At 37.1% G+C, this 13,090-nt stretch overlaps 1 protein-coding gene across 3 annotated transcripts in view; it reads left to right on the top strand.

Moving 5' to 3' along the window:
* LOC107600308 (rho GTPase-activating protein 39-like) overlaps window positions 1-13,090 on the top strand; it is a 63,388-nt gene that overhangs the window by 25,020 nt on the left and 25,278 nt on the right. For all 3 annotated transcript variants that reach the window (XM_016292205.1, XM_016292354.1, XM_016292285.1), the window contains exon 2: window positions 3,397-3,864. In XM_016292205.1, coding sequence (XP_016147691.1) covers window positions 3,397-3,864 — 468 coding nt within the window. The remainder of the gene's footprint in view (window positions 1-3,396; window positions 3,865-13,090) is intronic.

The following is a 13,090-nucleotide window of genomic DNA, read 5'->3' as shown; positions in this document are numbered from 1 at the left end:
TTTAATATTATTATTATTATTATTTTTTTTTTTTTTTCAGAAATACTGCACATTTACATTTTTCTCCTAAATAAATTCTGGAAAATAACATTTCTGGTAAATACTCCTTTAAAAAGTGTTGATTTGAGAGGTGTTGAGAAGTGTTTTGATTATAATTTTATTATTAGTAGACTAGAACACGTGGATATGTTGTCATTCTTACACTATAATACTGAACTTTGATTTCAGTGATTTGGACTATGAGATGGACACTTGCTTCTTGCACTCTGTTGCCCTTTACTTTTGCTTTTAAAAAAGGATTTCATAGAAATTTGGATTTCATTTGGTTTAATAAAATATAGTTTAATAAAATATTCTTAAGTAAAATTGTTGATTTTTTTGTGGGAAATTAATCATTTAGATAAATTAGTCGATAGATTAATCTAAATAAAGATAGTCTTAAGTTTAATAGTTTAGTTAGTTTAATAAATTTTGACTGATATGTGTAGCAGAATTTTTTTATCCGGGTAGCAAACGTTTTAAAAATAGCTTTGGGGGAGAAAAAAAAAACAGCGTTCGGCTTATATGTAAATTGCTTGAGTTTATTTCACAATATTAGATCGAAAGATCAGAAAAGGCCCACATACAGCGGCCCATAGACCCTCCCCTCAAACGAAATTAAGACAGAAGTGGTCGAAAGTGGACAGAAGAGACATTAAAACATCAGGTATGAACGGGAATGTGTCTCCCTCATCTACTTGTGATCCAATCGACAAAACACATATTAATACCAGGTATAAACATGGCCTGAGTGTTCATATCATCTCTTGTTTTTTTCTAATATGTAAGTACTGAGGCTTAAACCACATAAGATAAATATCAATATTTTGACTCTCTCAGAATGAGTCAAAGCAAGCCGTTTGCTGGTGTAAGTGGCCTAAAGAAGCAATCCCGCTGTCCAGAACAGATAGTCTGAGCTCCCACATGGCTTAAATTAGCACACTTAAGACTCTCTGCATTAGGAAACTAGATCAAAAGAAACATAATCGGTTTCTCAGAAGAGCAACATGACCCAAATTAGCTGCATTAGAGTCATTTTTGTTGTTTAGGTTTCCAGCAGATGTCACTTTCACCATGCAGTGTCCAAGACAGAGGTGAAACGTTATTTTATTAATCAAAAAGCCTGTCTAATTAATTGAGTTTTACAGTTTTATCTTTACCAAATTCTGTTTTCTATTATTTTCTAGATTCCATTTTAATGGTTCCATTAAATTTTAATAATCAAAAGCATCTTGATTATTAAATGATTTTAATATTATTATTATTATTATTTTTTTTTTTTTTTCAGAAATACTGCACATTTACATTTTTCTCCTAAATAAATTCTGGAAAATAACATTTCTGGTAAATACTCCTTTAAAAAGTGTTGATTTGAGAGGTGTTGAGAAGTGTTTTGATTATAATTTTATTATTAGTAGACTAGAACACGTGGATATGTTGTCATTCTTACACTATAATACTGAACTTTGATTTCAGTGATTTGGACTATGAGATGGACACTTGCTTCTTGCACTCTGTTGCCCTTTACTTTTGCTTTTAAAAAAGGATTTCATAGAAATTTGGATTTCATTTGGTTTAATAAAATATAGTTTAATAAAATATTCTTAAGTAAAATTGTTGATTTTTTTGTGGGAAATTAATCATTTAGATAAATTAGTCGATAGATTAATCTAAATAAAGATAGTCTTAAGTTTAATAGTTTAGTTAGTTTAATAAATTTTGACTGATATGTGTAGCAGAATTTTTTTATCCGGGTAGCAAACGTTTTAAAAATAGCTTTGGGGGAGAAAAAAAAAACAGCGTTCGGCTTATATGTAAATTGCTTGAGTTTATTTCACAATATTAGATCGAAAGATCAGAAAAGGCCCACATACAGCGGCCCATAGACCCTCCCCTCAAACGAAATTAAGACAGAAGTGGTCGAAAGTGGACAGAAGAGACATTAAAACATCAGGTATGAACGGGAATGTGTCTCCCTCATCTACTTGTGATCCAATCGACAAAACACATATTAATACCAGGTATAAACATGGCCTGAGTGTTCATATCATCTCTTGTTTTTTTCTAATATGTAAGTACTGAGGCTTAAACCACATAAGATAAATATCAATATTTTGACTCTCTCAGAATGAGTCAAAGCAAGCCGTTTGCTGGTGTAAGTGGCCTAAAGAAGCAATCCCGCTGTCCAGAACAGATAGTCTGAGCTCCCACATGGCTTAAATTAGCACACTTAAGACTCTCTGCATTAGGAAACTAGATCAAAAGAAACATAATCGGTTTCTCAGAAGAGCAACATGACCCAAATTAGCTGCATTAGAGTCATTTTTGTTGTTTAGGTTTCCAGCAGATGTCACTTTCACCATGCAGTGTCCAAGACAGAGGTGAAACGTTTGGCCTTGAGTTTGAGTCTTATTGTAAAATGTAGTACCTTTATTTGAGTTTAGATTTGTATTCATTGGCTTTAAAGTTGCAAGGTAACAGAAGTAGTAACAGATCTTTTTTTTAAATGTATTTCCAAATGAAATGGATTATCAAATAGAAAAAATGGCAGGACTTGGTTCTATTCATCGGTTATTGTTTGGATTGAGGCAGATCTGAATATGAGCCTGCAGTTGATTGTAAAAAAAAAAAAGGTTTGCGAAGACAAAATTATTGGAGATGTCAAAAATGTTTGTTTTAAAAATTATGCATAGATATACCATTCATAATAACATAAATAGTATATACTTTTAAAAAAATCCAAATTAAATTCTCCATGATGGTAGTCACTGTGCTTGGTTAACATTTTTATGTAATCTCAAGTGTCTGGTCAAACATGTTTTTACACTAACATTCCACACCTCTGCGTGTGTGAAGACGATTGCATGGTCTTTAGTCCCGCCTTTTTCCAATCCTGTCTTCTATAAATATTTTAGCAGTCACATGATGCCTGTGTGTGTGTGTGTGTGTGTGTGTGTGTGTGTGTGTGTGTGTGTGTGTGTGTGTGTGTGTGTGGGAAAATATGTGAATGCTTTACAGCTCACAACTTTGTTTCCTCTGCTTTATCTGCAGATAGGATAATGGGTGTGCTGAGCTAGCATTTCTGAGCATGCACTCTCACACATGGCGAATCTCTCTGTGGCTTTGGCCTAATTCCCTTGATAACACATCCATCAGATTACAATTAAGAGATTGACCATGAAGCCTGGCCTGTAATTTATAACAGTGCAGCTGTGAAATTTTGTTGAGTTGATTTGATTTACTAGGATTCCAATATACCATATTTTGTTTGGAGAACAATCAGGGTCAAAATTATGACAAAAAGTACTAAAATGAAATCTGATTTAAATGGGGATAATGCTCTCTCTTTCTCCTCAGCGCTGATTGGGTGGAAATCCTTGAGCCCCGTTCGCAAGAGCGCATGTACGTGAATCTGGCAACGGGAGAGTGTGGCTGGGACCTGCCCACCGATGTGCCCATCCGCCAGGCTGATGGCAACCAGTGGTGGGAGCTTTTTGACCCCCAGAGTGGCAGGTTTTACTACTACAACTCTGCTGGCCGCATGACTGTGTGGCACAGACCTCAGGGTGCAGATATTGTCCCTCTGTCTCAGCTCCAGGTCATGAAACGCAGCACTATATCTGAGTGCAAGGCTGATGGGGGTACTAGGGAACGACAACATGGAAATCAGTCCACAGGGAGTCAAGATAGACGCACCCCTCTACCACCCATGGAGCCCTACACTAAAGAGCCAAAATGTGCTGGCAAAGAGCCTAAACAACAAGAAATGGACAACAGACAGAAACCAGACATCCACAGCGTAGACAGCAGCAAAGACTCACTCAGGTAAGCCTCTGGGCTTTCTCTGCATGTTATCTTGAGACTAGTTGTTATGGTTCCTCAGAAATAACTAGCCTTAACCAGAGACCAGTTATCTTCAACTGCTGGAATATCACTCTGATATTGACACTAAAGAAACCTTCTGGGTTCAGTACAAGTTACACTCAGCTGGCAGCACTTGTGGCATAATGTTGATTTACAACAACAACAAAAATTTAAAATCGAAGTTACGTTGAGGCATGCATGTAAATGGGGCCAATTTTTGGAGGATTTAAAAGCAGAAATTACTTACGTTAATTCTTCTGTTAAGACTTGTATATTGTTTGATCTATAAATCTGTTTAAATATTTTTTGCAGTTGTTGTAGGGTTTAGGCTTTATTTTATCATGCCAGCAAAGTTGTAACATTGAAAAGTTTAAGCATTTATATCACACTAAAATCATGTTAAACTAGAGGTGGGTGATCTGACAATTTTATATTGTGATCAGTCTTGAATCTTTTATGTTCTCATAATAATGTTAAAACTACAGCAATGACTGCCTAGATGACTGTGGCTGGTCAAATTATATCTCTCTATATATCTCTATCCATGTGTCTTTCATGCGTAGTGATGTATTTAAAAAAAACAGCTCAACGTGAGCTAGCAGTAGTAGTGCGATGAGTCAAATTTTAATTTCAGTTTCAATTTGTGCCACATGCCGTTCCATTCCTTTAAAGTATGCTTGGGGTTATGTCTTAAGTGAACATAAAGAATTGGGAAAGAAATTGGATGCGTGTCAGTATTAGTATTAGATCTGTGCATTCTGTCTTAAAGCTTAATGCAAATACCTACTTCTGTCTGTGTCATTAATGTTAATCAAACAATAAAAGACAGAGAAAATCACTCTGCTCTTGACTGAATCACTTTTATAATTTTAATAAATATGAATGTATATTTGATTCATACAGTGATGCAGTGTTTTAAATTTTAACTCGGGCTTTAATAACAATTTTTGTTGCAATACTGTGCACTACTTTGTTTTAAATTATTAAAAAAGATAAGTCATAGGCTTGTTCCAGTCTTGATATTCTCAATAGTACATTGGGAAGATCATGATTCAGATCGTAGATCATGATTTTGTGTAATAAGTTTGTGATATGATATTTTGGGAAGATTGCCGACCCATATGTTAAACCATTTATTGTTTATGTATTGAGGCTGTACTAACTAACACTTCCATTGTAAGTGCCTCACCATAACCCTGATTTTTAGCTTTTAAAAAAAAAGCTAAATAGTAATACAGGCAAAAGTAGAAATTTATTTGTGCAGTAATCAACATTATACCACAAATACTTTCGATTGAGCTTAACTTGTACTGAACCCAGAATATTCCTTTAGCTTTTGTTGCTGCACCCCTTGTGTTTATCATGTACTCGTAAGGCAGTCATTTAGATAAATTGCTGCCAAATGTGAAAAGTCGATATTTCCTCATAACCCATATTATGGAGTGTTTTATGAGAGTTAGCTTGTTTCTTCCGAGACCCATCAAACCACCTTCATAACCAGATTACAGTCATGTCAGCTCTATTTCACCTGGCACTGGGCTGTGTTTCTGTTATTTCAGTGCCATATGCTTTACCCAACTACAATCCTTTGGCCATTCATTCTTTCCTAAAACAATCTCTGGGCCCCACCAGATGAAACTGGTGGGATCGTGGCGCAGGGAGAGCCAAACCATTGTGGTTCAAACGTGACTGGACTTTCCCTTTTTCCTGCAAAGAAAAGCGCTCTTGAGCCCATGGTATACATTATCCAGCATATACAGTGGTTCTTTCTATTTCAGGGAAATGTTTAGCAGGGCCCTTCTTCTTTCAAATCCACCCATGGAAAAAAAAAGTTAAAGGGGACATCGGATTAAATTTTTGCTTTTTTTGTATATAGGTTTCTGGCATGTCACACAGAGCCAGTTCATTATGGGCTGTCTGAAACTGTGTCATCCAGCGAGCTGTTTCAGTTTGCAGCCAGTTTCGGCGTAGATAGCTAACTATTTGAATAAGACCACCTCCGAGCCATATACGGATATATTCTCATGTCTTGTGTCGACACGAACCCACAGAAGAGAGGGGTGGGGTGAACAGTAACTCATTATCATTTAAAGAGACATGCACTGAAACGGGTCGCTGTGAACAGAGCTGTTTTTGAAGGTAAAAAGGGTGTTATTTTACATGATCATTAAAGAATTTTAACCAAAGTATGTTACAGACATTTCATGAAGACCCTAAAGAATCATACCAACTTGTGGAAAATAGGCATCCGATGTCCCCTTTAATATCCATTATCTTAACTGCGGGATCTAGTGTTAATTTTGTCAGACGTTTTTAATTTAGTCTTAGTCTTAGTCTTTTTATTAGTCTTAGTCCTGTGTCAAATGAGCTTTTTAGTTATTATCCTATTTAGTCAACCTTGTTCTGTTTTAGTTTAGTGAAGTTTTAGTCGACTAAATGTCTGAGCATTTTAGTTTATTTTTAATCATTTTTATCATGCTGTATAATGGTTAAACTAATAAAAAAAAATATATATTTTTGCTCAAAATTATAATCGCAATGGTTGTTGTCATTTGAGAAGTTTATTTTTACATTTCAGGTATTGCATTTTCACCAATAAGCACAAATCAATAGAACGTGGTTTATTTTACCTCATCTAGTGTACTGATTTATTATAGGCTATTTAATATATTTAATATAATATCAAAGACCTAGATATGCACTCTCTCTGTCTACATTATAAAAACTGGTAAAAACAAACCAAAAATATTAAAACAGCGAAATTCCGCTAGTAATTCCAAATTGCAATAATGTTTCTCAATTAAAACAACAGCGGTTGAGTAAGTGCATTTATTCAGCAACCACAATCGCATAATAAAATAGTCGAGATCTCATGACAGAACACAGACAGGCTGAATGACACTTTCATTTAACATCTCACATGGAAATTGCTAAACTTCAGCTTACTTATTTGTCGGCGCTTCCGAGCAAGGGCATGCACATGGTTGCCAGATTGCAAAAATTAAGCAAAACACCAGGCAGAAAATGTATCCTTTTAACAGAGAAGCTCTGAATTGGAAATTTGAACTCTTCATATCTGGCAACGACACACATGAAAGCCTGCGTAGTAGAAGCATGTACAGCAGTCCGAAATAATATTTTATCACATTTTTTTTCAGATGAAAATTAAAAGGATTTTGGAATAGTTTTTATTTTTTTTAAATACATTTTAGTCTCGTCTTTTATCGTCAACGATATTGCATGCTGATATAGTCACAGTTATAATTTATTGACCTTATTGTTGCCATCGTCTCGTTTTAGTCATGGGAAAAAAGCTCGTCAACATTTTTCATCATAGTTTTCATTAACGAAATTAACACTGGTGGAATCCCACTGTAGCTTTACAGGGTTTTGAAATATTGTGGCCGCTTATGGCACAAGCTACTTGGTGAGTGGAGAGTGCTATGAGGAGCTGTCCTCTTTCTTCACTTTAGATACGCATGACTGCTGTTTCTGGGAGGCCCAACATTTTTACCCTTTTTGTAAAACTAGTAGGGCAACAAATTTTTGACATTTAGGTAAACCTAGAAGGGCAACAAACCACTCATCTCCCACCTCCTGGCCTCCAATGTGTTTCAGACCTCTCAAGCAACAGTACATCTTTCTTGGGAACCCCACACGTTTAAGCCTCTTTACGGATGACTCGCATTTTTAAAAGGTCATACGATGTTCCCAAAACAATGGAATGTGTGTGAGAGATTCAGAGACCATAACTATAGCTTTCTGAGTGCATTGTGCCTAATTTAGCGGTATGATAATATCTTAGTTGTTTTCAAATAACTTTTGTGGGTTGTGTATAGGGCTGGGAGATGCATTGAATATTCATGATATATACCAGGGGTGGCGAACGTCGGTCCTGGAGAGCCGCAGCCCTGCAGAGTTTTGCTTCAACCCTAATCAAACACACCTGAACAAGCTAATCAAGGTCTGAATGGTTTCTAGGAAGCTACAGGCAGGTGAGTTTTAATTAGGGTTGGAGCTGAACTCTGCAGGGCTGCGACTCTCCAGGACCGGAGTTCGCCACCGCTGATATATACTATTGTTCAGTAGATTTTTTTCTTTTGAAAGAAATTAATACTATTCAGCAAGGATGAAAAAGTACTCTTCTTTTGAACTCTTTTGAACAATTCCTCAAATATTCCTAAAAAAATATGTCACCGTTTCCACAGATATAATAAGCAGGACAAGTGTTTTAACACTGATAATAATAAAAAGTTTCTTGAGGAGCAAATCAGCATATTAGTATAATTTCTGAAGGATCATGTGACACTCGAGACTGGAGTAATGGCTGCTGAAAATTCAACTTTGCAATCACAGAAATAAATTATATTTTAATAGACATTAAAATAGAAAAGAGTTATTTTAAATTGCAATAATATTACTGTTTTTGCTGTATTTTTGATCAAATACAGCCTTGGTGAGACTTATTTCAAAAACATTTTTATAAATCTTACAGACCCCAAACTTTTGAGCACTAGAGTATTTTTGTTTTTTCTGGCAACATAAAATTAGGCTGCTGTTTATTATTGTATTGTTGAAAGTAAAAACTTTGCATCTCTAGGTTATTTATATCTAAACTTTTTACTGTTTTTAATTCTCACATTACAGTTTTTTTCAATTGCTAACGAGCATTTACCAATACTTAAAGTACTTTTTCTAAACTCTTAACACAGCAGCACACCTACATCACACAATTAGCCCAATAGTTAATTTTCTGGCCAAAACCGCATTTTGTTAAATAAATACAAACTACATTTCAAAATGCTAAATAACTTTTTCTACATATACTAACTCTATGAAAACACAGCAAACCCGATTCAAGATCGAGTCATTCAGTCAAAACCTTAGCACAGGTTTTCAATCCAATAGGAACATATAGTCGATCATAGTGCATAGACTGTCAAAATGATAACAATTAATGGCATTACAAAAACTGCATTACTTGTCATGTCTCAGTTCGACCTGTATAGAACATACAATATGAGGTCCATTTAAAAAAAATTAAAATAAAATAATAATAATAATAATTCAGTCAGCTGAACTCTACATTTTTTTTGTGTGTGTGTGTAAATGTGTGGATTCATTTTAGATCGTATGTGTACAGAATAGTAAAGGAGTCATCAGTACTTTATGGATTGTAAAAGAAAAGTGACAGAATTGCTGCAGTAAAGGCTTTATTGGCTAAATGAAATTTCTGTGTGGGAAAAAAAAACCATTCAGCCCTTTGCCTTTTGCCCCCTACCTCTCCTTCATCAGAAAGTCAGAAAGAATTATTACCAAGTATGTTTACACACACAATGAATTTGACTTGACGACAGGAACTTCCAGTGCAGAAGAAAGTATGAACAGAGCAAACATACATGACAGTGCAGACATACACAGGAATTATAACAGTAATATAAGAAAAACAGAAAATTATGGTCTGTAGCGCAGACCAGAAGGCAACAGTATGAAGAGAGAGTGGGCTGGGTGTGTGGGGTCCAAAGTGATTTTCTTAGCCCTTTTCCTTACTCTGGAGGTGTACAGATCTTGGAGGTTGGGCCAATAATCGTCTCAGCAGTCTTGGCTGTCTGTTGTAGTCTCTTGATGTCTATAACAGCTCCTGAAGGTTTTCTTCTGATTAAAAGAATCACGCTTCAACTGATGTCTTAACGTTTAATGTCTTCTTTTCATCGCTTGAATATCGTGACACCCTTTGGATATCAACATCTTGACATCTTTACATCATGACACCGTGAAAAACTGAAACAAATAAAATTAAATTCAGATACATAACCTGTGAGTGTGTTTCTGTTTTTTTTTCACTATTACCCAGTATTTATAATACTCAAATACAATTTCCAAATTAACATTCATAATACATTACACACCATTTGTGAACTAAATACCTTTTCACAAAATAAATGACTGAAATACATAAAAGAAAATACAACCTTTTCTGCGACAGCTACACTGCCACCAAAATTACAAAGATTTGTGTTCTGATCAGAATCAAATAAATCTGGTAATTTTTCTATAAGCTGACACTTAACAACCTTTGAACACCTTTCAATACCTTTGTAACAAGAATTATTATTATTTAATTTTACTTGATTCTTCTTGACCAACTCTTATTTAGATGGTGAGATATCTATTTTGCATTATTTAGTCATTGTTTAGGAATTGTTCTCAACTATTATCACCAATTTTTGAACTGGACGCTCAAGGAAAGATGTTTGCGTCAAGCGTTCACCTTTCTTTCCCAAATTACTTTGACCCATTTGGAGTTTAGCCTTCCGCACTAAACCATCATCGTCTGCACTTGTCTCAACGACTCTAGCTAGCTTCCATTCATTTCTGGGAATATTGTCCTCTTTGACAATTACTACATCTCCAACGTGAACATTTCTTCTAGGCGTATGCCACTGTTGTCTGAGGCTTACGTTGGGCAGATATTCTTTGCGCCATCTGCTCCAAAACTGTTCAGACAAATACTGCACTCTCCTCCACCTTTTCCTAGCATACAGATCTTCACGGACAAATTTGCCAGGAGGAGGAAGAGGCATTGAGGTCTTCATCGTGAGCAGATGATTAGGCGTCAAAGGCATAACACTCTTTGGGTCATTTATTGTGTCAGTGGTAAGCGGACGACTATTTACAATTGACATTGCCTCATAGAAAAATGTTCTTAAAGAGGTGTCATCCAGTCTTCCTTTAGCTTGTGCCAGAACAGCGTTCATTACACTCCTAACTGTCCTAATTTGGCGTTCCCACACGCCTCCCATGTGGCTTGCTTCAGGAACATTCATAAGGAAGTCACATTGTTTGTTTGCAAGATAGGTAGAGATCCTCTCTTGGTCTAGATCCTTCAAACCTTTCTCTAGCTCATTCTTCGCCCCCTCAAAATTCGTGCCCTGGTCGCATCTGATCTGTCGCACGGATCCTCTAATTGCTATGAAACATCTTAAAGCATTCAGAAATGCATCGGTTGTGAGATCCTCTAACATTTCTAAATGTACAGCCCTGGAGCTCAAGCATGGTAAACAACAGACCATACCTCTTGAATTCCTTCCGACCTTGTTTGGTATAGAAGGGACCAAAACAGTCAATTCCTGAGTATGAGAATGGGGGTGAAGGTTCTACTCTGTCAGCTGGAAGATCAGCCATATATTGCTCTTCAGCTGGTCTGTGCAGCTTCCTGCAAGTAACACAATTGTCGATGTACTTGGCCACTACCTTGCTCGCACCTAATATCCAATAGCCACTGGCTCGGAGTTCGTTCAATGTTTGACCTCGACCTTGATGTTGAGTTTTCTTATGACAATAGTGAAGTATTAATTGTGTGACAACACCATCCTTAGGAAGAATTATTGGATGTTTCAACTCAAATGCTGCATTAGACTTTCTTAACCGTCCTCCAACCCGGAGTAGTTCATTCTGGATGATAGGATCAAGTTGGTATAACTTGTTGTTCTTTGGTAGCTTAGCCGGGTTTCGACTGAGCCATTTTAATTCTTCTTCGAATGCTTCTCTTTGTGCTGCCTTGATGAGCACATGAGCTGCTTTCTCTCTCTCTTCTACACTAATGAACATTGACCTGTCTCTGCTCACAAGTCTTTTGATCCTAGCAATGGTATTGAGAGCTGTATTCCAATCCGAGAATCTTGACAGTCTTTCAAGAAAACAGTCTTTTACGCAGGCATCTGTTCTTAGGACCTTTACTTCAGGGTCTCCTACAAGAAGCTCTGGAGATTTTTCATCAGTTATAATCTCTCGTTCCCATAAAAAATTAGGACCCACCAGCCAACTTGAGTCCATCAGATCTGCCACCTTGAGACCCCTGGATGCACAGTCTGCAGGATTCTGACTGGTTTTCACATAGAACCATTGTCTTGGATCTGTAGAGTCTCTTATCTTCTGGACACGATTGGCTACAAAGACATGAAAGCGTTCTTGATATACCCTAGCACTACCTGAGAATCGGTCCAGAAAAACTCCTGATTTACTTTCAAATCAAGTTCTTCTTTTAGGACATGACTTACTGCAGCAGAAACTGTAGCTGCTGTCAGCTCAAGGCGGGGTATGCTGAAAACCTTCATAGGGGCAACTCTGGCCTTACCCATGACCAGCGTGCAATGCACTTGTTCATCAGCAACAATCCTGATGTACGAACACTGCCCATAACCATCACTGCTGGCATCTGAAAAATGATGCAGCTCTATTTTCTGGATTTTGCCCATGTTCTCAGGAATGAAGCATCTTGGTGTTTGAACCCCCCTGGAGATTCTTCAAGTCATGGAGTCACGCATCCCACTTCGGCTCCAGATCAGAGGGAAGAGGTTCATCCCATCCCACCCCCCGTTTGCACATCTCTTGGAGCACTCTTTTCCCAGTCAAGATATAGGGAGCGAGAAAACCTAATGGGTCATACACACTTGCAACCACTGACAGAATTCCTCGACGAGTGGCTGGTCTTTCAGTAAGATCAACTTTGAACGAGAACGCATCATTTTCTATGTTCCACTTTACTCCCAGAACACTTTGCGTTGGAAGTTCATTGTAGTTCAGATCTACATACTTAACTAGACTTGCACGTTCGCTCTCTGGGATTGCATTCAAGACTTCTCTGCTATTGGACACAAACTTGTGCAAACGCAGTTTTCCTTTAGCTAAGATTTCTTGAGCTTCCTTGACTAGCTTGTTGGCCTTCTCAACTGAATTGACGCTGACCAGTCCATCGTCCACATAGAAATTTTTGCGAATGAATCTCGCAGCCAGTGGATAGTCCTTTTCATATTTGTGGGCAAGATATTTCATGCCATAGTTGGCACAACCCGGAGAGGATGACGCTCCAAAAATATGCACTCGCATGCGATATTCCTTGGATTCAATTCCAGTGTTCCCATTTTCCCACCATAGGAATCTCAGGAAATCATGATCATCTGGACTAACGTGAAAACGGTGGAACATCTTCTCTACATCGCAAACAATTGCAATCTGATGCTCACGAAATCTACACAACACTCCAGTCAGAGCATTCATTAAGTCTGGTCCAGTGAGTAAGTGGTTGTTTAGAGACGTGCCTTCAAATTTGGCTGAGCAGTCAAATACCACTCTTATTTTTTCAGGCTTCCTGGGATGGTACACCCCATGGTGCGGACTGTACCAC

This window comes from Sinocyclocheilus grahami, unplaced genomic scaffold, assembly GCF_001515645.1.
Source record: "Sinocyclocheilus grahami isolate Dianchi unplaced genomic scaffold, SAMN03320097.WGS_v1.1 scaffold2.1, whole genome shotgun sequence".
Lineage (NCBI taxonomy): Eukaryota > Metazoa > Chordata > Actinopteri > Cypriniformes > Cyprinidae > Sinocyclocheilus > Sinocyclocheilus grahami.
The sequence above is the reverse complement of the archived record's forward strand: the minus strand, read 5'-3'. Positions and strand labels throughout refer to the sequence as shown.